The sequence below is a fragment of the Mus musculus genome, chromosome 10, assembly GCF_000001635.26.
Source record: "Mus musculus strain C57BL/6J chromosome 10, GRCm38.p6 C57BL/6J".
Classification (NCBI taxonomy): Eukaryota; Metazoa; Chordata; class Mammalia; order Rodentia; family Muridae; genus Mus; species Mus musculus.
The window spans coordinates 119,871,476-119,898,249 of record NC_000076.6 but is presented as its reverse complement, the minus strand read 5'-3'; the positions used below and the strand labels follow the sequence as shown (position 1 = coordinate 119,898,249).

The following is a 26,774-nucleotide window of genomic DNA, read 5'->3' as shown; positions in this document are numbered from 1 at the left end:
AACCAAGCCCCAGAGGTTTGGAAGAGCCATCCAACAGAAAGAAGCAAAACGCAGTTGGAAGAGATGAGAAGACAGGAAGAGTTCCCCTCCACCCTGCCCCAACACGCACCATCAGCATACAGTTTTGTTCTGACAGGCACTTCAGTAAAGAAATGGAGGTGTCCATGAACGTCATCTTGATGAAACCAGACGCAAGACAAGTAAACGACAGTGGATATCAATTCTAATCATTTTGCAAAGGGCTCTGCAGCGGCGGCAGGTTGCAAGATGAATCCTCGTAGGTCGGCAAGGTTGCCTGACCTAGTTTTTGATTATTGGCTGTATCAGTTGCATAGAGTTTAGTCCGTGCTCTATGAATAACACGGGTAACCAGGCTGGAATCATTTAGGACCACCAAAATAACAGGATTCAAAAATAAGTAAAACAGCTGAAATATCCAACAGTCTGGTCTAACCTGGGATGCTCTGTCTCCTCACAGCCAATGCTCCATCGGGCGGCTTTGTCTGGCTGGCAGATTTAGTGTAGGGACTCTCATCTGCAAAGGCACAATGAAGGGTGTGGTTAATTTCCATCCAGTTTCTAGCCTGGCGAAGACCTGTAATGGTTTGCAATCCTTCTTCCAGAGAGAGGTCATAAGGGGAGGAGAAGAGTTGATGACCCGAGTCCTCCATTTGGGAGAGCTTTAGGATGAGTGCGGATGCTCTGAATGTCAGCTCTTTCTTGAGAATGAGGGACACCATTCTCAGGTACCCCTCAGAGTTGTAAGGATCGAGAGCTAAAATGTACATGGAGACATTTTTTTTTTAAATGGCAGGAAGACTGCCTGCCAGTAGGCACATCAATCCATTGCCTGTCATCTAGATCCACCGATAAACAGTGGATGTATGTAACAGGAAGATAAAGACTGAACAAAATGGCCCAGTGGACACTAAGAATAATCAGGGGGAAGAACAAAGGAGAGAAAATGCAGTATTTCAGAGAAGCAGATGAAAGAGCGTTAGTACTGCAGGAGGATGAAGATAACAGTTAGTAGGCTCTTTTCAGGAACACAAGCAGGCATCCAGGGCAAAGCAGAGGGGTGGGGTCATTCCAAAGGTAAGATCGGAGAGGCAAAGAAATGGGGAGGAAAGATGGTTTTGGCAAAAGGAGATATGTATTGCAATGAGCTGTTCCATTCTTTTTAAGAGTGGGTTTCAAACAAGCTGCAGAGTGACATAAAGAGCGACCAAGAAGATGGAGGGTTCAAAGCTTCATGTGAGTTCATGTGGATGTGAGGGAAAAGGTTGAGTGTCTGAGACACGAGGTGCCAAGATGGTAGAGGAGACAGTCCACTAAATTATAAGTCAAGTGATTTGTTTCTGATTGCTTCTGAGTTAGGATCATGAGTGATGACACAGGAGGGCTCATGCTAGTGTTAGGAGAGTAAGGAACGATGCTCGATGCTTAGTTTTGGACCGAAGCATCCCTGTGAATAGTAAAGGAGACAGCAGGAGTAAAACCTTCAGGGTCTTAAGAACAAGATTGATATAGCTTGAGAAAAAAAAATCATGTAAAATAATTACCCAGCGCATTCTGTCAAGCTGGGTGACACAATGACACATCTTCCCATGCTGGGACATGTTTGTTATCACTGTCATTGTTTTAACTGGAAATCATTAAAGGATTAAAAGGAATCATATCACACATGGCAAACTATTAAATATAACAAGCATTTAATTCAGCAGCAAGGTTTATCATCGGAGGGGCTGCGCACATTAATTCTCCCAACTAAGTGGTGTGTGTTTCCATGGCATAGTGCTCATTTCTTCTCTGGGACGTGCATTTCCTGGAAATGATTCATGATTTCGTCATAAAACCCGAGCAATGTCTTTATAAGCAACGACAAAAGGAAAGATTAACACGGCGGCGATGGCAATTAACTTAAAAAATGGCAGGCACGTTGTTTCATGCTCATCTGCCATTGATCACACAACACTTCAATTTTTTTTCCAACCATAACAAAGCTAGCAGGTTTAGAGTACCGAAAGAATCAACAACATCATCCGGGCCACTTCAGAAGCAGCATCTTAGGACCTGAAGTGTTCTCAGTGCAAACACGGGGCGGAAAACTATTAAATATCACAAAACAGATCTAAGCATTTCGTCACAAAAGTGGCCACTCGTCCCACTGTCCACTCCCATTGAAGAGGCTAGTGAGTGTCCCATATTGTTAGTTTAATAACCAGACACCCTGCTTCACACAACTGTCATTCAAACAGGCTGGTTCCTTGCAAAAGTCTGAGATTCTTTGTAAGATTGTTTCCATACTGTATCTCCTTCCCTTTAGCCACAATGTGGCAACTGTTCAGTTACAACGACAGAGCGCTGAGCCAAGTGGTGCCCATCACACTCCAAGTCAAGAGCTGCGATTCTAGTCTTCAGTTTTCAATGTCAGTAAGAGGAATGTGGTGTTGGAGTTTCTAAAAGGGCAATAGAGATTTTCCCAGGAGACTCTTGGGTTATCATCTCCTCTTCCTGCTCTACTTTAAAGAGACCATTTTTTTAAAAAAAGAAATTCACTTAGTTTGCATTATAGAAGTAGTCAACCCTGCTACATTGTTTTCTCATTTATATTTGAAAACTATTTCCTCGATTTAGGGCCGAGATCCTCTAGTACAAATGTTGGAACTGTATGGTAGTTGGCCACCTAACCAGCATATGCAGAACCATTCCCAACCCACACCATCCCTCCCAGAATCAAGCATGCCTCTCCCAGGCACAAGAGAATGGAAATATTTATCCAGAACATAAAAGCTGTGTTATGTCGAATAGTCATAAGGGGGAAATTCTATATTATCTAAGAATAGGTCACCAGAGATGCAATGCATGATGAGAACGAGGCTGGCAACACTTGTCATGAGCATCATGGAAGACTCAACAGCAGAGATGCCTGGCAGAGCTTGCTGCAGTTGCTAGGAAACTACCTGAGCAGTTACCCCTTCACCTAAAATGTGCCAGAGGCACCGTGGGCCTTCAGCTCTTCCGCACAGAGTGGACTTCCGCTCTCTCTAGGTGGTTGAGTGAAACTCAGCTCAACTCCAACTCGGTAAATGAAAAGTGAGAAAAGCCACAGGACGAGAGTCGAGGCTCTGCCCTAGGACACTGAAAGGCAAGAAAGACAGTTCAGATTTGGTTTTGATCTATTTCTTTTTTCAAAAAAAAAAAAAAAAAAAAAACCAGACATTGATGGTGTGGGTCCCTCCAACAGACAATGATGGTGTGGGTCCCTCCAACAGACAATGATGGTGTGTGTCCCTCCAACAGACAATGATGGTGTGTGTCCCTCCAACAGACAATGATGGTGTGTGTCCCTCCAACAGACAATGATGGTGTGTGTCCCTCCAACAGACAATGATGGTGTGTGTCCCTCCAACAGACAATGATGGTGTGGGTCCCTCCAACAGACAATGATGGTGTGTGTCCCTCCAACAGACAATGATGGTGTGTGTCCCTCCAACAGACAATGATGGTGTGGGTCCCTCCAACAGACAATGATGGTGTGTGTCCCTCCAACAGACAATGATGGTGTGTGTCCCTCCAACAGACAATGATGGTGTGGGTCCCTCCAACAGACAATGATGGTGTGGGTCCCTCCAACAGACAATGATGGTGTGGGTCCCTCCAACAGACAATGATGGTGTGTGTCCCTCCAACAGACAATGATGGTGTGTGTCCCTCCAACAGACAATGATGGTGTGTGTCCCTCCAACAGACAATGATGGTGTGGGTCCCTCCAACAGACAATGATGGTGTGTGTCCCTCCAACAGACAATGATGGTGTGTGTCCCTCCAACAGACAATGATGGTGTGTGTCCCTCCAACAGACAATGATGGTGTGTGTCCCTCCAACAGACAATGATGGTGTGTGTCCCTCCAACAGACAATGATGGTGTGTGTCCCTCCAACAGACAATGATGGTGTGGGTTCCTCCAACAGACAATGATGGTGTGTGTCCCTCCAACAGACAATGATGGTGTGGGTCCCTCCAACAGACAATGATGGTGTGGGTCCCTCCAACAGACAATGATGGTGTGGGTCCCTCCAACAGACAATGATGGTGTGGGTCCCTCCAACAGACAATGATGGTGTGTGTCCCTCCAACAGACAATGATGGTGTGGGTCCCTCCAACAGACAATGATGGTGTGTGTCCCTCCAACAGACAATGATGGTGTGGGTCCCTCCAACAGACAATGATGGTGTGTGTCCCTCCAACAGACAATGATGGTGTGGGTCCCTCCAACAGACAATGATGGTGTGTGTCCCTCCAACAGACAATGATGGTGTGGGTCCCTCCAACAGACAATGATGGTGTGGGTCCCTCCAACAGACAATGATGGTGTGGGTCCCTCCAACAGACAATGATGGTGTGGGTCCCTCCAACAGACAATGATGGTGTGTGTCCCTCCAACAGACAATGATGGTGTGGGTCCCTCCAACAGACAATGATGGTGTGTGTCCCTCCAACAGACAATGATGGTGTGGGTCCCTCCAACAGACAATGATGGTGTGTGTCCCTCCAACAGACAATGATGGTGTGGGTCCCTCCAACAGACAATGATGGTGTGTGTCCCTCCAACAGACAATGATGGTGTGGGTCCCTCCAACAGACAATGATGGTGTGGGTCCCTCCAACAGACAATGATGGTGTGTGTCCCTCCAACAGACAATGATGGTGTGGGTCCCTCCAACAGACAATGATGGTGTGGGTCCCTCCCATGGGGAAGCCTGGAAAGTGTGTCATCCTTGTCCACTGTGAAGCGTGTGCACATGCTATTCCCTCCTCCTCATCTTCATCTGTGTGCATAAAGTGAATATTTAAAAATGGCATGATAGAACCATGATAGAGTAGCATAGACTCTACTTTACACTTAAAATTTATTTGTGTGTGTGTGGGTGTGTGTGTGTGTGTGTGCGCGCGCGCATGCGTGCCATGAATGTCTGTGTGTTCATAGAGGCCACAAAAGGGATCTACGGGAGTTGGAATTTCAGGCAGTGATGAGTGAGTGACCTGACAGAGATGCTGGGAACCACACCCACTGGCTGCCACATCTCTACAGCTGCCTTAGATTTACCTGTGAATCAGAAAAATCTAAGAGGAACACCAATACAATGAAGTGCTCCCCAGTATGGTCCTAAAAGGAACCTTGGGTGTCTTTTAAGGTAGATATGAATACTTTCCCTTTGGTGTATTAGGCAGGCAACCACTTTCAAATATAGAAATGAATTAAACATAGATCAAATATTCAAGCATATGAGTCCATAGCAATTCTAGAACAGCAGCTACAATAGGCATTCATTGATACTTTCTCGGTAGACTATGACATCATAAACAAATGTGTGAGTACACTTCCACCCACCTCTGTTTTTCTGTCTATTTCTTGGGGAGGGAAATCTAGGTTTGTAGACTATCCCAGTTAAAGTCACATCATTATCCAAATGTGATTAAGAGAGGACAATCGATTGTGACAGTCCAAACTACTTTTTCATTTATGGTTAGTACCATGGCATGCTAGAGAGATGTGACTGGTTCTAAAACTGATATTAACTATTCATTTTCTTTCACATCTATTCAGGTTTTTGGAATGATTTGTCAAACAATATTTATCTGTTAACTGGTTTACATATTCAATTGAGGTCTCAAGTGGCCCACATTACTTTTGATTTGCTATGGGATTAAGATGGCTTTGAATTCTGGATCTTCCTGCTTCACCATCTGAGTTCTGGAATCACAGATGTGCGACACCACACCCAGAAAGCCATCTTTAACGTCATTCTTTTGAATAACATAGTTCTGACTTTCATGGCACACTCAACTTTGTCACTGACAGAAGATCCTATTCACAAGGGATCCTTTCAAAAAGTCACCTTGGGGCCCAAACAGATGTTTAACCAGTGAGTTACTGCTCGCTGCGCAGATGCTGAAAGGGAAAATAAACGTTACCTAGGGTGTCAGAACAGCCAGCCTTCTCTCATGACATCTCTGTAGCTACATAGTCACTGTCCCACATGATGGCCTTCCACTGTCACAGGGGTTTGAATATTGGCAATAATGAAGAACAACAAGGGTCCTTTGAGAGTCACCCCAGGAGGCTGGACAGATATACCCTCCAGTGACACAGAGAATCAACATGGTGACAGACGTTCAGAGGGGCTTAGTTAAGCATGCCCTTAAACAGAAGAACACGAAACTGGGTGGGGAGACCATCTGGCCCTCATGTCTTAGGGTTACTGTTGCTGTGATAAAACACCATGATCAAAACAACTTGGGGAGGAAACAGTTTATTTGGCTTATGCTTCTTCATACATATTCATTATTGAAAGAAGTCAGGACAAGAACTCATGCAGGTCAGGCACCTAGAGGCAGGAGCTGATGCAGAGGCCATGGAGAGAGGCTGCTTACTGGCTTGCTTCCCTTGGCTTGTTCAGCTGGCTTTCTTATAGAACTCAGGACCACCAGCCCAGGGATGGCCCCACCCACAGTGAACTTGGCCCAGCCCCGTTGATGACTAATTAAGAAAACACCCTACAGGCTTGTCTGCCTACAGCCTGATCTTGTGGAGGCATTTTCTTAATTGATCACCCCCAACCTTGGATGACTCCAGCTGTGTCAGGTTGACATAAAACTAGCCAGCAAGCCTTACCTGTCACTATTTGGCCAGAGTACTCACGTGCAAAGCACAGGAAACAGTTTACCTGGTCTCATCTCTATTTCAAGTGAAGCTGTTGTTTATCAACTTGAAAAGCAAACAGTAGGCATCTAAGGGGGAAAGCATCACAGACAAAGCCTACGCTGGAGAAGGGAGGATCATCACACAGTGATAAGTGGGCTCAGGTCCCTCACCTTATCATATCCTTCAAGGACTGCCTGGCATCAAATGAATGCCATTTCCTGGATCTGAGCTTCTCAAAACTGGATGTGACCATGGCTCAAGGCTACTCTGGCACTCATCGGGGTTTTGTTGAAGAAAATAACATTTCATTTCCATTGGCTGAGACTAGTCAGGCCACGCTAAACAATTCCTAGCAACTAATTATGTACCACTGAGGCACCGGCTAAGCCTGCAGACCCCTTACCTTCATGATTAGGAAAAAGAGATGTTTGATGCACTTAAACATGAGACCATTTCCCAGCAGTGGGAGGCAGGCAGCTCATGCTGCAAGGCTCACGTGTGCCATTACAGAGACAGAAGCAAACACCGTCTTCCACAAAGGAACACAGCGAAACCCACTGTGAAGGAAGGAATCGGCCCACTGAACGCTTGTGAATTTTAGCGCCTACTATGTACAAAGGAAAGTTAGAAGTGAAGAAGAGATAACAGACACATAGGAAGAGTGGCATTTGCAGAGTTCTCCTTACTTCCTGTGGTGCTTGATTCTCCTTAGAGAGGGAAACCAAGCCTGTGCGTAAGGGACGTGGTGGAGGGGGACACGGAAAAAGAGAGAGTCACCATCATGGCTTGCAATCTGAAAAGAGAAAACTAAGCCTTTTGCCTACATGTACTGTAAATTTTTTTTTTTTTTTTGAGCTGTGGTTGTGTAGATCTTGCTCCTGTTGCCCATGAACATAGCATGGTTGTTTCTTTCTCTTGTGCCCTCATCTTCCGATTCAGCTGACTACAATGGTGGTTTGATGAACTCCTCAAAATCTTAAGCAAGATTTCCTGGAAAATACCTTTGACAAGATCTGGGTGATAAACCTGGGTGACTTGAGTCTTTCTCTTCTTGTTTAAGTGATGTGGACAGTGGACTCACAGGAGCTAAAGTCCAAGCTCCAGGAGATGACCCAGTATCTCTACCATCCACACTCACTCATCACTGTTCCCAATTAAAACAGCTCTGTTTGGTTTGGGACAAGCCAAGGCTACCCTGTGCATCTTCCCATGGACAGAATGCTCTGTCGCTCTCTTAGTTTACCCAGGTTTCAGCCATATTGCTTAGGCAATGTGGAGACAACAGCCAAAGATACCTACTGGCGATGTACCATTAAGAATGACTCCTTTGTCTCCTTCACTAACCTGATTAAGCAGTCAACACAGCTAGTTTTAAAGCAGAAGGGAACAGAGATGAGCTGAATTTGATGGTAGGAGGTGAGGTTAATATTCTACTCCATCACGGTCTCTCTCCTATTAAGGAACGATTTTCTCACTCCATCCACCTCCTCTCCCTCCTGCCTCTTGTCATTTATTTCACATCTGCATGACATTAACATCCACCCTGACTCTGCAGCCTTCATTAGAGTTGTGTAACTCAGAGGCAGATGTGCTTTGTAGTCTTATGGGATCAGGGGCTATACTTTCAGACATTCAAAAGAAAAAAAACAAAAAAACAAAAACGCAGCCTCCAAACAGCACAGCTTCATCTTAAAAACAAAGGTAAAATGGAACAGGGAAAAGCCATCAAGACCTCAACACTACACAAAGAGCTAGAGGCAAATGGGTAAAGCTAGGACCAGGGGAGGCGGTCTGCTCCAGGGAAGGGCAGAGCAATTGGTTGTCCTGTGCCAGATGGTTTGCCCTGAAAACATGCTTAGAGGTAGCATTATATAAACTCAGCTGGTTATATTTAGGAATATATACATATATATATATATGTATATATATATAATTTTAATATGTTGCATGTGTGACCAAAACTCCAGGTGACTCGTGAGCTCATTAATGCCAAAAGCTCTGCTCCTATTGGTATGTCTGTCATCAAGTCCTGCTGACTTCACAGGCAGCAAGAGGTCACACGTGTCCTGCCTCATCTGATGATATACCTGAACACCTACCAACAAGTTAGTAAACTGACACCAGTAACCTGCATAGGCCTCGTTAGGCCTCAGGGATGGTGACTATCAACTTGATTGTAGTTCTTTAAATGAAGGTAGGACTGCCTAACATTCTAGAGTTTGAGTGATTTCTGCTATCTCTTCATTCACTCTAAACTTTTCAAAAGTTCTACATGGGTTGAGTTACAGGACTGGGGTTTAATTCTGATCAAATTGCCAGCAAGGATTATAATAATAATAACCATTTCTGTCCCAAGACTAAGTAGGATTGAGTTATTGGACAAACATGGAAATTCAGTCCCGCTGCTGCTGGGGCCAGGGGCAAAGACTTCCTCACACTGTCCCCACCTCTTGCCCTTTCACACACAGCCACATCACAATTATCTCAGAGGTGGGAAGGTCTCCAACATACACCCTCATCTTAGAATGGGATTCATGAATAAAGAAGACAGTTGCAACCCTGGACATCTGGTAGACCGCGTGGAAGTGGCCTGTGGTAACCCTACTCCTTGATATTGCAAGAGACCTTTTGGAAGAAGAATCTCTCTAGCCGGGTTAATTTGTAAGTCCTTTCTGAAATTAATGAGCATGAAATTGCACATTTTCAGCCTATGGCACTTCTATCGCTAATATGTTTGGGCCACAAATGAGAACTCCTTGCTTCTTAATGTAGTTTCCACTAAGGAGAGGAGAGCCACAGTTGTGCCTCTGCAGACTTATCTCATCAAAGAACCAACATTTCTAAAGGGCTGGACTCTCCCCCGTGAGACCCACTTCCTTTAGTCTATCAGCTCTTTCTTTAATTGCTTATATTTAGCACACATTCCCTGTCCTTTGCATGTAGTAAGTACCACACACTTCAAGCTTTTGACTTCTCAGTTAGATGATTCCAGATGGCAAGCTCATGATTTCCCACAGTTAAATGAATACTCAAGGAGTCAATAGATTTGCAGTAGAATGAAAGTCTGATGGAAAATATGAATTGCCTCAGGGTTGCTCCTCTGGGCTACTCAAAGCTGCATTTTAAAATGTATGTCTAAGCAGCGCATCATTCTTTAGGAAAAGAGGGATTCACGATTCATCTCCATTAATACAAACAGGTTTGATCCAGCTTGTGAGATAGCTCAGTGGTGAAGGCCTTGCTCCCAAACCTGGCAACCTAAGTTTGATGTCCGAAACCCCACCTACCCACATATGGCAGGTGCCCTTCCCAACCAAATAAGTAAATGAATTTAATAAAACACCAGGCACTCACTCTGTGCCAGCACAAATCTAAGACCTTGCTAGGCAATTGGATTTTCTTTTGTCATGAGAACTCAGTTCGATTTCAAATAGCAAAATGTCCAAGTTTATTTTACCAAAGAAATGTTGGGCTTTAAGAGATAACTTGCCATCATTTCTCCTAAGCTGTATATTCCTTGGTGACTGACAGGGAACTGCTCTAATACCAAATCCTAGGGCAGTGTGGGTATATTAAATGCCCTATCCTGTGAGTACCTAGCATTTTATCAGTAGTCACATAATAGCACAGGTACAATGGCCCTACTGATGTGGGGACATGAAGCTTGCAGATAAACTTTTGTGCCCAGGTTTACTATGCAACAAAGGGCACAGACAAAACATTTTACACACACGGCGTGTAGATCTTCCTTTTGAGAATAACAATATGCTATTTAGCAAGCTTCCACACACTCCCATGAGAATTCTTTTTATGAGTATAAAGGGATGCGCCCTTGCACAGTGTAGCAACAGCTGTGAGTATTCTGTGTCACTAAATGTCACTGATAAATGCAGTTGGGACAATGTTTGATGATCTGAAATTTCAGTTTAGGAAAAAGAAAGAGTCATCTCACTAAAGTTTTGGATCTTACATCTTTGTCACAAAGATGTCATGATTTAGTTTATGATACAATATTCTAGGATCTTTCCAGTACATAAAACAGATCTTTTGAAAGAATACCTTTTAGCCAAGAGGCTTGGAAATTTTGAGAGATGGAACCTGTTTGGATGTATGCCTCTCATTATTACTCTGTCCTGCTGCTCTCCACTGACTGAGCATTTGTGAGCCGTTTCCCACAAGTGGTTTATAATCTCTATGTGCATAAATACAGGATACTCTCTTTTCTCCTTTAATATTCTAGACATTACCATTGTCCATTCCCAATGCCCAAGGCCTGTTGTCCACTGTTCATAGCCTATTGACTATGGTATTTCAAACCTTTCACTAGGGTTCCTGGAGCCAGAGGTGTGAATACATCTTAGATCAGGTAATGTCCACCTAAGGCATGGACAGTGTGATGTCTACTACAGGCATGGATAGTGTGAAACACACCAAAGGCATGAATAGTGTGACATCTATCACAGGCATGGGTAGTGTGCCATCTACAAAAGGCATGGATAGTGTGGTCACAAGGAGGTATGACCCATTCTCTCCTTTGGCTCTCTAAGTCTATCTCATCAATCACATGGGATGCAGAGCAGGAGATCTGTAGCTCAGTTGATGACTTGGAAGAAGGGCATGCAGCCAACTCACTGAGTAGACTGCCTGGGCTCCATTAGACAGCAACTTCACAGGGATCATTAAGACCCAGGGTGATTAATACCATTGTCATGTTACCCCCAAATCGTCATCTCTTGGTTTTGGATAACTTCAGGACATACTTCTAAACATATTTTAATAATAATTTTGTTTTGAAAAGTTTATGATTCAGGCTAGAGAGATGATGGCTCTGCTACTCTTACAGAGGACCAAGATTTAGTTCTACGAATTCACATGGTGGATGAAAACTGTCTGTAACTCCAGGGCCAGGAGATCTGACATCTTTTCTGGCTTCCATGGCCACCACAGACACACAGACACACACACAGACACACACACAGACACACACACACAGACACACACACAGACACACACACAGACACACACACACACACACGATGCACATACATACATGCAGGGAAAATACTCACAAGCATAAAATAAAAAATGTTAGGAAGAAAAGAAAATCCCCAAATTTACACCCAGTTTCTAAGAGTGTGACCCTGTCATGGCATGTCACGTTAGAACACATATTTGCTTGTCCAGCTTCGGGAGGGGTGGCAGAAATTGCATCTAAGGCCCCAAGAATAATGCATTTCACACACTGGAGTTATCACATATTTTTCTTCGTTAATTCATCTCTAGGTCAAGCCAGAGCAGATGACTGCTTGTCAAACAGATGACATGTATTTTTAATACACGATTAAAGCAGGGTTTACTCATCTGTCAGAAACAAGGCAGCCTGGTTTCTGTTATTTAAAGCCATACTTTAGATACCCTCTGCTTTTACAGTAAGAGACTGTCATTACACAGATAAAACCTCACAAGAGTGTGAAGACAGAAATACATTTTTTTTTAAAATGGGAGACTCTAAAGCCATTTTTAATTCACTACAATTTCACTGAAGTGCAATAATGTGTGCTGCTCCGAGGGTGGTCTTGAAGGAGCTTCGGCTCCTTCAGGAGCTTCGGCTGCCTCAATTATTAAATGCTGACCTCATAAGATTCCTATGAGAATGGAATACAATGGTATAAATTATGTACCCAGATATGACCCACCAGTGCTCAAAGGGTAACCAAAGCTCTTTTCTCTCTGGTGGGAGAAGCAGCAGAGTGATAGATAGGCAGCAGCCAGTTGTCTTCGCTTACAGCCACAAATATCCTTTCTGAACACTGCCCCCTAGTGTGAAGTCTTTGACAGTGCATTTGATTTTGTAGCCATCACTATTAGAACCCCTGTTATTGAACATGAGAAAATTTAACCTTGGAGAAATTAAAAATCTATCTGAGACCAAAAAGCTAACAAGAATCGGAGGCAGAAGCGGGGCAGTGGTGGCGCACACCTTTAATCCCAGCATTTGGGAGGCATAGGCAGGCGGATTTCTGAGTTCGAGGCCAGCCTGGTCTACAGAGTGAGTTTCAGGACAGCCAGGGCTACACAGAGAAACCCTGTCTTGAAAAAAAAAAAACAAAGCAAAACAAAACAAAACAACAACAAAAGAATCGGAGGCTGGATTTGAACTCACTTCTGCCTAACTACATGGGCCAATTCTTTCCAAATGTGGCCCTGGTGACTCATTATAAATCATTCACAACAAACAACTGTGGGAGAGAAGAAGAAAATGGAATCCTATAGCTGGAGACGATTTTCATGCTGCCTAACTCAGTGCCTCTGCTTTCCATCCTCAAAATAAAGAGAGATGATTTATAGTTTTTAATGCTCTGGGCAAACTGTTTGCTGAGTTTTTAGCAGGAACATTCATGTGATATTAAATGGTCTTTTGTAACTCAATTTGTCAGCGGCAATGTAAAAAATGAAAATGCAGGTACCTAGATTTAATAGTCCAAAAAATTTCAAATTATCTTCATTTGCTTCGGAGACAAATTATTCAGATCGAGAATTTCCCCCACGAATTACTTGCTTGTCTGCCTCTCCTTGGGTTACGTCTACCTCATCAGCTTCACTCTCTCTTTCCATAAATCTTGCCCGAACAAAGATTTAGCTTTTATACTTAATTAGGATGAACGGGGGAAATGCATTTCAATGGCGCAGAGCATGAGTGTTTAATTCAGAATGATTCCCCAGCATCGTGTGTTCAGTAGCGCCCTTCCAGCTTCCCAATTAACATAGCAGCAGCAATTACAAGCATCCAGAATGGGAGGGACCTTTGCCTCCATCCCTGATTGTCAGTTTCATTATTGAACTTTGAATCTGCTTCGGGACACTTCAATTATGAAAGTAATCATGTACAACGGTCTCAGATTCTATTAGCAGGAGGACCTCAGCAGAGGTCCCTTTATGAGAACGGAAACTTCCTTGAGTCTAGCTCATATGCCCTGTCACCTGCCTTCAGGCCCTTCAAAATTACAAAGTCAAAGCTTCACACCAGTGTTCCTATGCCTTTAATTTTCAGTCATGTTGCATATGGAAGCAAGATTTTATCTTTTAAATAGCAGGCAATATGGATAGGCAAATCAGTCAGGGCTGTTGTCACAAACACTGTTTATACTTCTCAGTGAGCTGCATATCCGGGTCATGAGTGAAATACAGGAAGAAGTGTAGTATATCCGCATATATGTGTATATACATAAAACAGATACGTGTCATACATAAACAGACTACCTAAGTACGCACATTTCATATAGTCCTTTATCTATCTATTTATAAGCAGTACTACAAAAAAGTACACTGACCTCTGAAATCCAATATATTCCTATAATTCCATTCTATAGTACAAGACATAACAGCAGAAATGGAAAATCACTGCTTTCATCTGGTGTTTTTTTTTTTTTTTCTGGAACCCCAGAGTAGGAGTTTAAAGGCAACAGCAAATGCAAAGAAGAGAGTGAGCTATCATGGTATTCTAGGAACTCCCAAATTGCAGAAAATGTATGAGAAATTTATATTTTAACTAATACAATCAAAGGCATTGGAATCCTACAGTTAACGTGTCTACATGATACTACATGAGATGCTGTAAGAAAAAGAAATGAGCTCAGCTAAGAGAGTCCTCAAAGATGAAACACATGTATGTAGTACAGTTCTGCAACCTGTAGCCTAAAACAGTTATGCGAGAAACCGGGTTATCTCAGTGACCCACACTGAAGAAATGAAGCACCAAACAGCAGGCATTGTACAGAGGGAGGCACATGCATTGGCATGCACTCACTACATACATCTGGGTACTGTGGTGGTGTGAATGAAAATGGCCCCCACAGGCCCAGAGGGAGTAGCACTATTAGTCTATTAGTAGGCATGGCCTTGTAAGAGGAAGTGTATCACTGGGGGGGGGGGGGTGAATTTCAGATTTCAGATGCTCAAGCCAGGCCCAGAGTCTCTCTCTCTCTTTCTGCTGCCTGTGGATCCAGATGTAGAACTCTCAGCTACCTCTCCTGCATGTCTGTCTGAATATTGCCATGCTTCCTGCCATGATGATAATGGACTAAATCTCTGAAACTGTAAGCCAGTCCCAGGTAAATGTTTTTCTGTATAAGAGTTGCCGTGGTCATGGTGTCTCCTCACAGCAATGGAACCTAAAACAGGCACTGAGGTTAAACATTGCCCTCCCTTCATTTTTTTCTTTTTTCCAATGCGAAAACTTCAGCCTTTATTGGCGTCTATTTTGCTTAAGACGAGCTTAAGAAAACGTTCAGTATGTATTGTGGTAGAAACGGTCCACACCATGGAGTGGCTAGTGTGTGCACAGTAAAGCTCAGATATTGGCATCTTGGACACTTAGAGATGTATTGCTTGAAGTAAGCAAAGTGTTTGTGCCCTGTCTGGAAACTGTCACATTTGCAGAACTGGAAATCAGAAAGCTGACATATAAGGATCTGATTCCGCTCTGCCAGCGCCTTCCCTGGAGGAGATGGCTCCAGGCATCTCTTTTTATACTGTGACTAGCAGAAATTTTAGCAAAACATCAGTTAGGTTAGAAAAATTCTTTGGGGAAAAAAAAACAGAATACAACACTTTGTTATCTTTGCTAAATATTTACAAACACAGAAGAAATGAAGGACGTTAAACATGGCAGCGAAATAGGGGGAAAGCCTCAAGCAAATTGCATAATTAAACCATCTTTTCCCATTTCTTTAGTTTATTCTATTCTTGACCCTGGAACTTCCTTCTTGCATCACATGGGTGTGTAGCTGAGATGAGGTGGAAGCCAAAGCCGAAGGCTCAGTCTCCAGGAGTCCAGGGCATCACTCAGTGTTATGTGCACAGCTCGGGGAACCATACACTCATTAACAATGTGATCCCTATGCATGCAGACTGCAAATCACATACAGCAATCACAGAGGTCATCCACACACAGAGAGTACAGGGTCACCAAAGGGACTTTCCTCTGTCGCCGGGGGTGATAAGCTAACCAGAGACAGACAAGAGCAGGTAGCTCTCCATTTCCCACACGTAGGACCTTATGATATCTTGTTGGTGCACCTTGTTGGTGCGAGTGTGTGTATGCCATGCCTGGTGTTCCTTGCTAGCTCAGCCCACACTGACCGCAGACAGTTTGAAATAAGAGTATAATCTCTTTCAGCGAGACCCGAAATGAAACCCAACGTGGGGGAAGCATGCAGGATTCAAGTTCATAACCTTTTCTAAACTGCTCTCTCCATTCACTTTGCCAACAGATTTCCTAAGGCTTCAATTTTTCTCAGCTTTCAGATGGGATAATAACGCCCACTTTAAACTTGTGGGAACTAGTCAGGACAATATGTAGAAAGTCCTTGGCGTACACTATCGGCTACTAAGTGCTGATGGCCACCTAATAAATAGAATGAATTAGAGATGAGTTCTGAGAGGCTAATACTTGCTCCTTCGAAGATTAGTTAAGCAATTCCCCCTGCCCCCACACATAAGAACTCGATTAAGCATAAATCATAGATTTAGCAGATGATATGGTAGGTCCTCCCACAGGTATACCTTGGTCCCTGAGATCAAGTACAGAGGGAGGCCAAATGCCCATTCTTTCCTGGCACTAGGAGATTGTTTATTGAATCACTGCATTAATTGAGTCCCGGTGGTCCTAAAGCCAATGCCCCTTGCAAACGTTTAAGTTAGAACGGGGCCAAAATTTGTTCACCTGGTCTTTTATGCATAATTATCACTAATTACACAAGTCTGATTTGTACCTGATTCATTAGACTCCTCCAGAAGATGCTGTTTTGTGGAAAGCTTGACTTGAAACGCACCCTGGCTGCACAGATTCCCCAAACGCTCCCATCCAGTTCAGTGATTTAATTAAGCAGAATGAGAAGCAGTTGAATCCGGAGAACCCGCAATCTTTCTACGCAATGGCAGTACACCGTTCTCCATGCTTCACGTGATGAGCCTTGGGCAGGCTGCGGTGGTCAACCAGCTTGGAGATAACTGCTTCCTTTTAAGAGAAGTTTCTAGTTCATTTCTATACATTTATGTTCTAAAAAGTGAACTCTGGTGAACGGCTAGTCCTCCAGGGTTCTATCCATCACCCCCCACCCCCAGCTTGCCGGAGAATCTCGCGGAAGGCCACCCAGGACACACCAATTTGTTCTCTTTTCCGTGAATCACAGTTAAGGCACAATTACTTTTTTACTGAATTATGTTTGTTTCTACACAAGTATAAAATAAGGTGCCACTGCAGGTGCTGGAAACATGATAGAGCCAGCACCCACTTCTAGCCCCGAGTCTCTCTTAGAAGCCTGTCTGCGTACACGTTGTCTTTAAAGTCATGTAGGAATCTACACTGGTCTTCACTTTCAACATTTGAGCAGTACAACAGGAGTCAGTTCTCTTCTGCTTGACTGGGGATCCTCCACTTGCCCCTAGCTCACTGACAATACTGCAGGCAAGCTGTCTGTGCCTCTTTGTCTGTCCCCTCTTTTGCTGACTTGTAAATAATGACACACACCAGGACTGGGTCCTTCGCTCACCTGTTCCCCCTTCTCTCCTCATTCATTTTCATGCTAGGTGATAAGAAGTCTGCAATTAGGACTTTCCCCATAAGCTCCAGACACACACTAAACCTGGTTCCTGTGGTCTGAGTATTTACACAATAGTATAGATAAGTACAAGGCATATCAAACTCAGAACTTCCAGAAGTTTTGGACTTCCCCAACACCTCCACGCAGACCCAAAGCATCTTCATTCAGCTCAACACTCCCAAGTTATCTTTGACCCATGAGATTACCCGCTCAATAATCTGTGTGTAAATTGTGTGAACACACACACCCCTCAGGCATGGACAGAAGCCAAATTATCTGTGTGCTAGAGCAAATCTTGCTGCCTTTCTAGAGTTTGCAGGTGTGTGTTCTCAAAGATTCATTTGTCTCTAGGAGTCATAAGAGAAGGGGAAAAAAACCCTCAAACCCAAAACCTCTCTTTCCCTCAAGTGCTAGGTAACAGCTTGGCAAGTGGTGTGTGTGTGTGTGTGTGTGTGTGTGTGTGTGTGTGTGTGTGTGCATGCAGGTATGGGCCAGCAGTAGTGAACAGGTAGACAGCTTATGGCTCCTTTCAGCTCTAGTAAATCATCTCCATGGTAGGGCTGTAAAATCACAGCTTTAATTATCCAAGGAGACCCCGTTTCAGGTCTGGCTGCTTCCACCACGGAGACAAAGAGCCGCATGTTAATTGCTGCGACTGTGGCCATATTCATCTGTTTTGGACACTACCTATCTAATAAGCTTTAGTTCTTAATCATTTTAACAAGAATGATGTTTAATCGAAGCTAATGATATCAAGGCACTTGAATGGCTGCGTGAATTAATTCAGCAATAGAAATGCTTCACCACGTCTCTCTTCTCCTTCTCCAATATTAAATAGAACCTTTTCCCCGAAAAATTGTAATTCCCAGGGGCAGTCAGGGGAGCCCACCCTTCTATCCCCGCCATACAAGTTCCATGAGCCTAGTCCGGCTTTGGTTAAAGATCAGCTGCTATGAGGGTTCATGTGACTCTGAGACATCTGCATATTATAATTTACTATAGGCTAAAGCTCACCTGGATGGGTTTGAGCTATGAACATAAAATCACAGGATGGGGAATAAAGTGTTTTATTTATTTTACCTTTTCTAAGACCAAGTCTCCTTATATAGACCAAGCTGACCTGCAAGTTCAAATCCTTCCAGATCAGCTTTTCAAGTGCTAAGATTTCAGGCGTTCACCTGGCAGGGCGAGCTACAAATGACTTTTAAAACTCAGGGAAAATGTTAATGCCCATATATGAGGAATGCAGACTAAGGGTTCATGAAGTACTCTTGTTTTTTCAATTACCAAAAGTATGCACACTGGCTGGCATGTGTTCCCAAACTCCTTTGGCCGGAGTTGCCTTCTCGCATTTGACTTTCTAGCTATGCTTACTAATATTAGCTGTGATGGCTAATACTGATTGTCGTTGTGATAAAGAGTCACCTAGGAGATGGACGCAGGGCCACGCCCCTAGGGGATCTTTACACTGGGTTATTTGAGGTAAGTAGATACACCCTAAATGTGGGTAGCATCGCTCCCTGGGCTGAGTAAAGACTGACTGAGAAGGAGAAGGAAGTCTGCTTATGAGCGGCCATCTCTGTTTCCTGCAGTCATGTACGTGACCAGTGTCTCTTGCTCCTGCTCTCACGACGACCCTGTCATAAATGATTATACTTTGAACTACAACCCAGAGTAAACTCTTCCTTCTTTTAAGTGACTTTTGTTAGATATTGTTTTTCATAACAATGAACAAAAAACCTAAGCCATATCTATCTATCTATCTATATATACATATACACTCATATATATATATATGTATGTATATGTATATGTGTATGTATATGTATATGTATATATATGTATGTATATATGTATACACACACACATGTAGTTTCCTAATAGCAAAATAACCCTAGTTTATCAATAACGATTGGTGATATTCACAAGTGAGAAGCTGCTTGGTGAGTCTGAGTGTGCCAAAGCCAAGCGGAGTGTGCACATACAAAGAATGTTGAACCATTTGTTTGGTCAATATGGAAATCTCTCAGAGGCATTTTCCAGTTCTTAAAAAAAAAAAAAAGCAATGAGCATAACAGTCATGGGATGCTGTACTTTGTAAAAGCATATGAGCATGAATTTTATTTGTTTACATCTACTTAAAGAACATCTGGGAGAATTCTCAGAAACTAGTGGAATTGGTATTCATCTTCCATATGAAGCGGAGGAAGGGTGGGTGGGGAACAGGGGAGGGAGGGAATCTTAGGCTGTCCTGCTCTCCAGCTGCCGTTTAAAAGACATGTGAATCAGACCGTGTGATTGATTGGGGTGCCCCCGTCCCTAGATTTCCCTGAGCATGCTGGGTATATAGTACTGCTGAATACACTTCTGTTGTTTTCTTCCATAACTCTTTTGGCCATAAAAGGCTTGCAGCTGTAAAAACAAACACTGATAGGCATTTCACGAAAGCACGTGCATAATGAGGCCCTGGCAGAGACCCACCAGCACGCACAACGAATTCGGCGCCTCGAAATTAACATTGATTAACTGTCACACGGGCAAAACAACTGGGGACCAAAAGCTCACTGGATGCAGTCGGCTAGCTGAGGAGAGAAAATCTTCACCGGCACCTACAGTGACAGGCAAAGTCAGTCCAGGGTGCTCAAGACCCTGTGCAGATCATCCCATGGGGAAAAATAAGTAATGCAGGTATTTCTGATGGGTCTGTAATGCCCAGAAATTCAAATCCCCATGTATCTGTTGCCATAAAAAATATATTCACATACACACATAAGCCAGGATATCTAAAATATGAGCTAGGGAGATAGTCCAGTCAGTATAGTGCTTTTTAGACAAGCATGGGACACCAGTTACGATCTATAGAAGCAATGTAAAAGAAGAAAAAGAAAATTGAGTGCTAGCCTGCAGTCCTTGTTTTGGGGAGGCAGAGACAGGAAGATCCTTTGTGCTTGTTATCAAAGAAGTCTAGCAAAATTGGTAGCTTCAGGTCTGGTGAGAGAGCCTTATGTCTTGGAGATAGGTAGGTAGGTAGGTAGGTAGAAAGAAAGAAAGAAAGAAAGAAAGAAAGAAAGAAAGAAAGAAAGAAAGAAAGAGAGAAAGAGACAGAAAGAGACAGAAAGAAAGAGAAGGAAAGAGAGAAGGAAAGAAAGAAAAGAAAGAAAGAATGAATAATGGTACATAGGTAGAAGATAGATTGATAGATGATAGATTCATAGATACATTGATATATAGATACATACATACATACACACACAGGAAGACAGCCAAACAGGTAGATAGATGATAGATAGATAGATAAATAGAAAGACAGACAGACAGATAGGTAGAATGATGGTAGATAGGTATTTAATAGATAGATATATAATAGATGATAGATAGGCAGATAAATAGATTGATAGATGATAGATGGATAAATGTATACAAATAGCAAAGAGGTAATTCAGGAATGTATACAGCATGAGCAGACATAGTATAAAATTTTCTATAGACACTTGACTATTGCAGATTCTATTATTTAGGCTCTTCCTTAGGTAATAACAATGCAAAGAAAAAAAGTACCCAATGAGTTAAGATCAAAATACAAAACCAAGTAAAATAAACATGCACACATTAGATTCAAATAGGGAAACAACTGCAGAGCCACAGGCAAACAAGTAATACTCGAACCAAGAGGTTTCTTCGTGTTTCAAAGAGAGAGTAGAACCTGTGCAAGGCATTTTGACACGGGCACATGATGCTCACAAGTCAAGATTTAAGAACTATACATTCCAAAACCTAGATACTACATTGTAAGTCGCAGGCCATCTTAGAATCAAAATGGGAATAGAGCGAGCTATGGTTGGCTGCTTTCCTGCAACTGCCCGACCATACAAACGGGAGTTCTTGCTTTCTTTTTGGTGACACACTTGCAAAATTATTAGCCCAATATTTATAGTCTAGGTCTCCTTCAGGGAGACTGTGGCAATTGGCTTCCTGTGTTCGTTCTGAGTCAGGAGAGAAAAGGGAGTGTGCCACGGATGAATACTACACATGACTCATGTACTAGACATTTCCAGTTTCATCTACATGAGTATGAAAACCAAAAGGGAGGAAGAAAAGTCCAAGGGTGATTACAGAGTGAAGTCATCTAAAAATGGCTGCAAAAGAAGATGAGTACACGCTGTGCATCCAATTTGATCCCCCAAGAACCAAGCAACATCCAAAGAGAACCAAGAATGTACAGAGGGTTTGAAGGATGAGATTAAAACACTGGCCTTCCTGTTAGACTTCCTGTTAGACTTTGACTGCTGGGGGAGGGATCACATAATTGATGAGAGTTGAATGTCTATCTCTCACACCGCTCTAAGGGAGACCCTTTAGAGTCAGGGCAAACACACACCTATCATTCCATTTGCAGAGCTGAGATCGGCCCTGCAATATACATAGTGTATGGAGCTGGCGTGTATACTCTACACCCGCTCAGCGTCACAGAGCTTGAGGGCAGTGACAGAGAGACTCAAGCCCCATTCCTGACACCACCAATTCAGTTCTCCTGGTTCCACAGAAGCTAAAGACTAAGGCTGTGTGCAGGTAACAATGTCACAATTGCCTTAGAAAATCAGTTACTTAGTTTTTCTCCAGAACAGGTGGCTCTCAACCTTCCTAATGCTGCGACCTTTAAATACAATTCCTCACATTGCTGTGATTCTCCCAACCATAAAATTATTTTTGTTGCTACTTCGTAACTGAATTTTCGCGACTGTTATAAATTATAACTACTCTGATATGCAGGATCTCTGATGTATCACCCTTGTAAGAAAATCCTTTGACCCCCTCCCAGAAGGGGTCGAGACCCACAGGTTGAGAACCACTGCTCTAGCCACCCCAGCCTAGGGCCAAGGGTTCATGAACCATCTCTGCCAATGGTCTATTGAGATATCTCTCAATACTAGGTCAAGTCAGCCAGGAGGATGCTGGATGTTGGAAATTCCCTCCCCCTCACACAGGTCTACATGACTGTGGTCATGAGTTGATTTTTATTCTTTGACTCATATTCCTGTTTATGGACCTAGGAAGTTTCTCTCCTGGATCCCCCAAGTCCATCTAGGATGGATGTCAGCAATTAGAGAGGTCCAGAGAACACCCAGCATCACCGAGGGGCAGCGGACTTGATCTTGTGCTGCAGGTCTTACCTCCCTGAGGATTCTTCAACCTTCCAGAGCACAGGGACAAAACTAAGACTTTGGGAAGCTCCGGAAAAGTCCTGTGTCTTCTTTAATGGCTTTTCTCCCTTCAATGCATCTCTGGCCTCCTGAGCCACTTTCTCCTCACAGCTGAAGGGTTAAGCTGCACACCTCCCATGGGAGTTTGGAAGGTTAAACACGAGGCCTTTCACTCAGCACATCCCTTCCCACCCTACTCCACTAATTGACACAGATGTGCACACTCCTAAGTTTCAATGGCAGCGCATAAAGAGTGAATTAAGATTACAAACAGATTAATCTATTTTGGAATATTTTAGCTTATCTTGAGGAAAAATGGTAGGGCACAGAGATTCTAGAAAGCAAACCTTTTATTTTGTGGGATATGGTAGGCATAACACCTACCATTTAAATACTGTTCTACGCATACATGCATACAGCTCAGTGCTGCTAAGAATATTTGCAGTGTTTCTTGGTCAGCATCACTGACATTTGCAAATCATTCTTTTAACCAGAAGTTGAGATTTCCATCCAGGTGGCTGGAGGCTCACACCTATCTATGATCCCAGCTCTGAGGACGTTGAAGCAGGAAGACTGCCGCGAATTCAAGGCCAGCCTAGGTGGCATAGTGATGCTCTATCTTTAAAATAACTAGAAACCCTCGACTTTCTGCTTTTATAAACTTGTCTGTATTCTAGGTTTCTTATATAAAACGTGCTATACTGTATCTATAATTTTGAGCCTGGTTTGTCTCACTTAAATATACATACATATATAACATTAAATATAACATATAATTATATAATATATAATATAAAATAATATATAAATATATACTATATGGGATATATATTTTATATATGGAATACTCTGAAATTTTGTACATAGTTTACATGAATGGTAGATAGATAACCTGTCATGCTAAGTGAGACAAATATATATAAATCTAATATATATATAACACGCACACATACACACACTCTGCTCAGTTTGATTAGGCATGCTTGGTACTGGCCACTTTTTGGCCACTATAGAAAATGCTGCTATGAACATGGCTGTAACTCTTTGAGTCCTTTATGGGTTTAGACATGGCAATGGAATTGCTGGGTCACATGGTGTTGTGTGCTTAGCCTTTTGAGAAACTGACAAACCTTTTCTCCCAGTGGCTGAACCCGTTTCAGATTCCCTCCAGGAAAGCACCAGGACTCCAGTTTCTCTCTCTTTATTAATGACTTCCCCTTAATAAAGCAATAGCCACCCTCACATACATGAAGGGCTTTGTTTGGTATTTCCCTAATAACCAGGGCCCCTGGCTGTCATTTGCTATGTATTTATTTACATTCCATCAGTGGAGAAGCAACCCTCAGTTTTTAAGTGGGTTATAATCATGCTGATATAGGAGTGTCTAATAAATTAGAAGTTGATTTCTGCCAGATAAATGATTTCATTACAAATATTTTCTCTAAGTCCTTTGGCTACCTTTTCACCCTCAGTCACCTCCTTCCATGAAGAAAGTTCATATTTTTGTTAGTTTTAAAAACCTAAGTCTCTATAGCTCATGCTGCCCTTGGACTCAAAATCCTCTTGCCTTCGCCATCAAAGTGTTGATACTGCCATTACACAAGCACCTTGCCTGATCTGTATGCCTAGAGATGTAGCCCAGTGGGAGAGTCCACGGGGTCCGGCATGCCTGAGGTCTAGAGTTGGCCCACTAGCCCCGAAAATAATACAATTTCTAGAAAGGTTTTTAATTGATGACACCCTGCCATATTTCTTAATTTTGTGACTTCTTGTTTGGGTGCCACAGTCAGGAAATCATTGCAATTCTGGCAAAACTTGGATATCCTTCTATACAGCATTCTTGAGTTACCATTCAAAGCATCCTGACTCCAAATAAACTCCAAATACAATGTCCTTCTCTGAAATGTGGGCCTGAATTGGTGTCTTAATGTATTTTCCCTTCAGAGATTACCTGAAGCCTGGGTTTTTCTTTACCAAGGAGACCTCCTGAATTTGTTGGTCTCACGTCCCCCTTGCTATCGGGCTCCACCAGTTTTGTTCTCTAAGACACCCCACACAGGCCCACATCTCTACCTTCCTCATATCTATCCTTTAAATCTCATATCAGTATTCCTCTCTCAGGAAGTCTCCCATGATTTTTCCCCTTCACACCCAGTACCAGCTGGATGCCCCAGCTCTGCTCTCAGAGGTGTCTATGTGTTGAATACTGCCATGACCTACCACACAGAACTCCTATATTCTATGTTAGTTGGCTCCCTCTTCAGATTTTCCATTCTATGAGGACAACTGTCTATGTGCTTACCACTGTATCCCAGGTGTCTGCATGATTCCCAAGGAAATTGTAGCTGCTCTGTAAACACTGCTCAGGGAATGGGTGAATGGGACTGACCGCATTCCAGCACAGAGCTCTGAGCTTTGCGCATACAGCAGTTACAGACAGTGTTTTCTGGGGGAGGCATTGCATTTAGAAATATGACCTAGATTTCCCTGTCTCCCATACCAATACCTTCAAGGCTATTTCCCACTTTCTCTTCTATGAGATTTAGTATATCCGGTTTTAAGATGCTTGCAGACAGGAGTCTAGCATAACAGTCCTCTGAGAGGCTCTACACAGCAGCTGACTAAAATAGATGCAGATACCCAAAGCCAAACATTGGATGGAGATCAGGGACTTTTATGAAAGAGTTGGAAGGCTTGGAGGCCAGGAAAGGAATGGCAGCCCCACAGGAGGATCAACAGAATCAACTAACCTGGACCCCTGGGGGCTCTCAGAGACTGAAGCACTAACCACAGAACATATACATGGGCTGGAATGAGGCCCTCTGGGACATATATAGTAGACGTGCATCTTAGTATCCATGTGGGTACCCCAATAACTGAAGTGGAGGCTCTCTCTAAAGCTGTAGCCTGACTGTGGTATCTGTTCCAGGCACATTCTCTGCCTTGTTTGGCTTCAGTGGAAGAGAATGTGCCTAAGCTGGCAGAGACTTGACATACTAGGGTCAGGGGATACCCAGGAGAGGCCTATCCTCTCAGAGGAGAAGGGGAAGGAGGCATAGGGGACTGGGAGGGAGCAGCGTTTGAGATGTAAATAAATAAGTACATGTAAATAAATAGTAAAGTGCTATCCTAAGCTGTTTTACAAGTAGCAGATGGGTGGAATAGGAACATTTTGGTCTTCAGCATTGAGAGGATGAATCAGAAGCGGAGGTGTACAGGGATGGTGGATACCCACACAGCTATGACCTGAGATAGGCCTAGACCCGTCTTGGCTTGTCGTGAGTTCAAAGTGTGAACCGCACACCCCATGCTTCTGAGTTCCCGGAGCGGTAAGGTTCGCGGTACTTGAACCCTGGTCCTTTTGCTTGCTTGGCTCTCTACACTGAGCTCTGCGTCCTGTGCCAAATTTATTTTCTAAACTTGGCACACATCCCCTCAGATTTACTGTCTCCATCCCCCCCAGGGGCCCAAGCTCATCACTGCCACTCAGGAATACTTTATCACCTCTCAGCGTTTCCTCTCGGAGAACCTTCTCTAGGTTCCCCACTCCGGAAAGCTCAACTAAAGAAGACTTGTGGATTTCTGTGAACATCAGCCGTTTCCTTCTATCTCCCCAGCGGCCTTTCGGATTCAAAAGGTCACCTAAAATGACCCTTAGGTCTTTTCTCAGCCTTCACTGGAATCAGCTCAGCGTATCGGGCTGAGGCACATTTGAACTTTTCCTTTAAACATTCATTAATATTTTTTTTCCGTTATTTTAAGGTAAAATGAATCTTGGCCACACTAGTACAGAAGCAAGCATCTGTTCCAACTCAGATTCATCGTCTCTGTCCCCCTCTGCTTTCTTCTTCCTAATTAATCAATTAGTTTAAATCCGTATTCAGTAACGTCAAGGGACAACGCAGGAACAGTAGAGTTCTACCCCACAGCTCTCGGGGCGTTCCGTCCAAAGTCTCCTCTATCGTCATGGAAACACAACACTCCATTGATTTTGGGTAGGCAAGAAATAATTTATAAAAGCATTTCACTAGCTCCTCTTTCTCCATACTTCTATTTACCCTCTCAGAGATCTAGAGTGCCTTGCATAGGGATCAGTGGCATTGCTTAGGCTTGGATAAGTAGACAAAGCGCCTTACTTCAGCAAGCACAAAGATATGTAGCACAATGGTTTACAAATTCAAGTCAAACCGTGTAACAGGTTGCTATCCTTAGATGCTAATCACTAAAACCGTGACAAAAGTGAAGCCAAGCAACAGTC

At 43.2% G+C, this 26,774-nt stretch overlaps 1 protein-coding gene across 25 annotated transcripts in view; it reads right to left on the bottom strand.

The window, feature by feature from the left end:
* Grip1 (glutamate receptor interacting protein 1) overlaps positions 1-26,774 on the bottom strand; it is a 634,030-nt gene that overhangs the window by 189,018 nt on the left and 418,238 nt on the right. For 19 of the 25 annotated variants that reach the window (XR_380450.3, XR_380451.3, XR_003948812.1 and 16 more), the window contains exon 2: positions 455-535. The exons of the other annotated variants lie outside the window; for them this stretch is intronic. Coding sequence is in view for 15 of the 19 variants with exons in the window: in NM_001277293.1 (NP_001264222.1) it covers positions 455-535 (81 nt within the window). In the remaining 4 variants the exon portion in view is untranslated. The remainder of the gene's footprint in view (positions 1-454; positions 536-26,774) is intronic. 25 annotated transcript variants of the gene reach the window in all.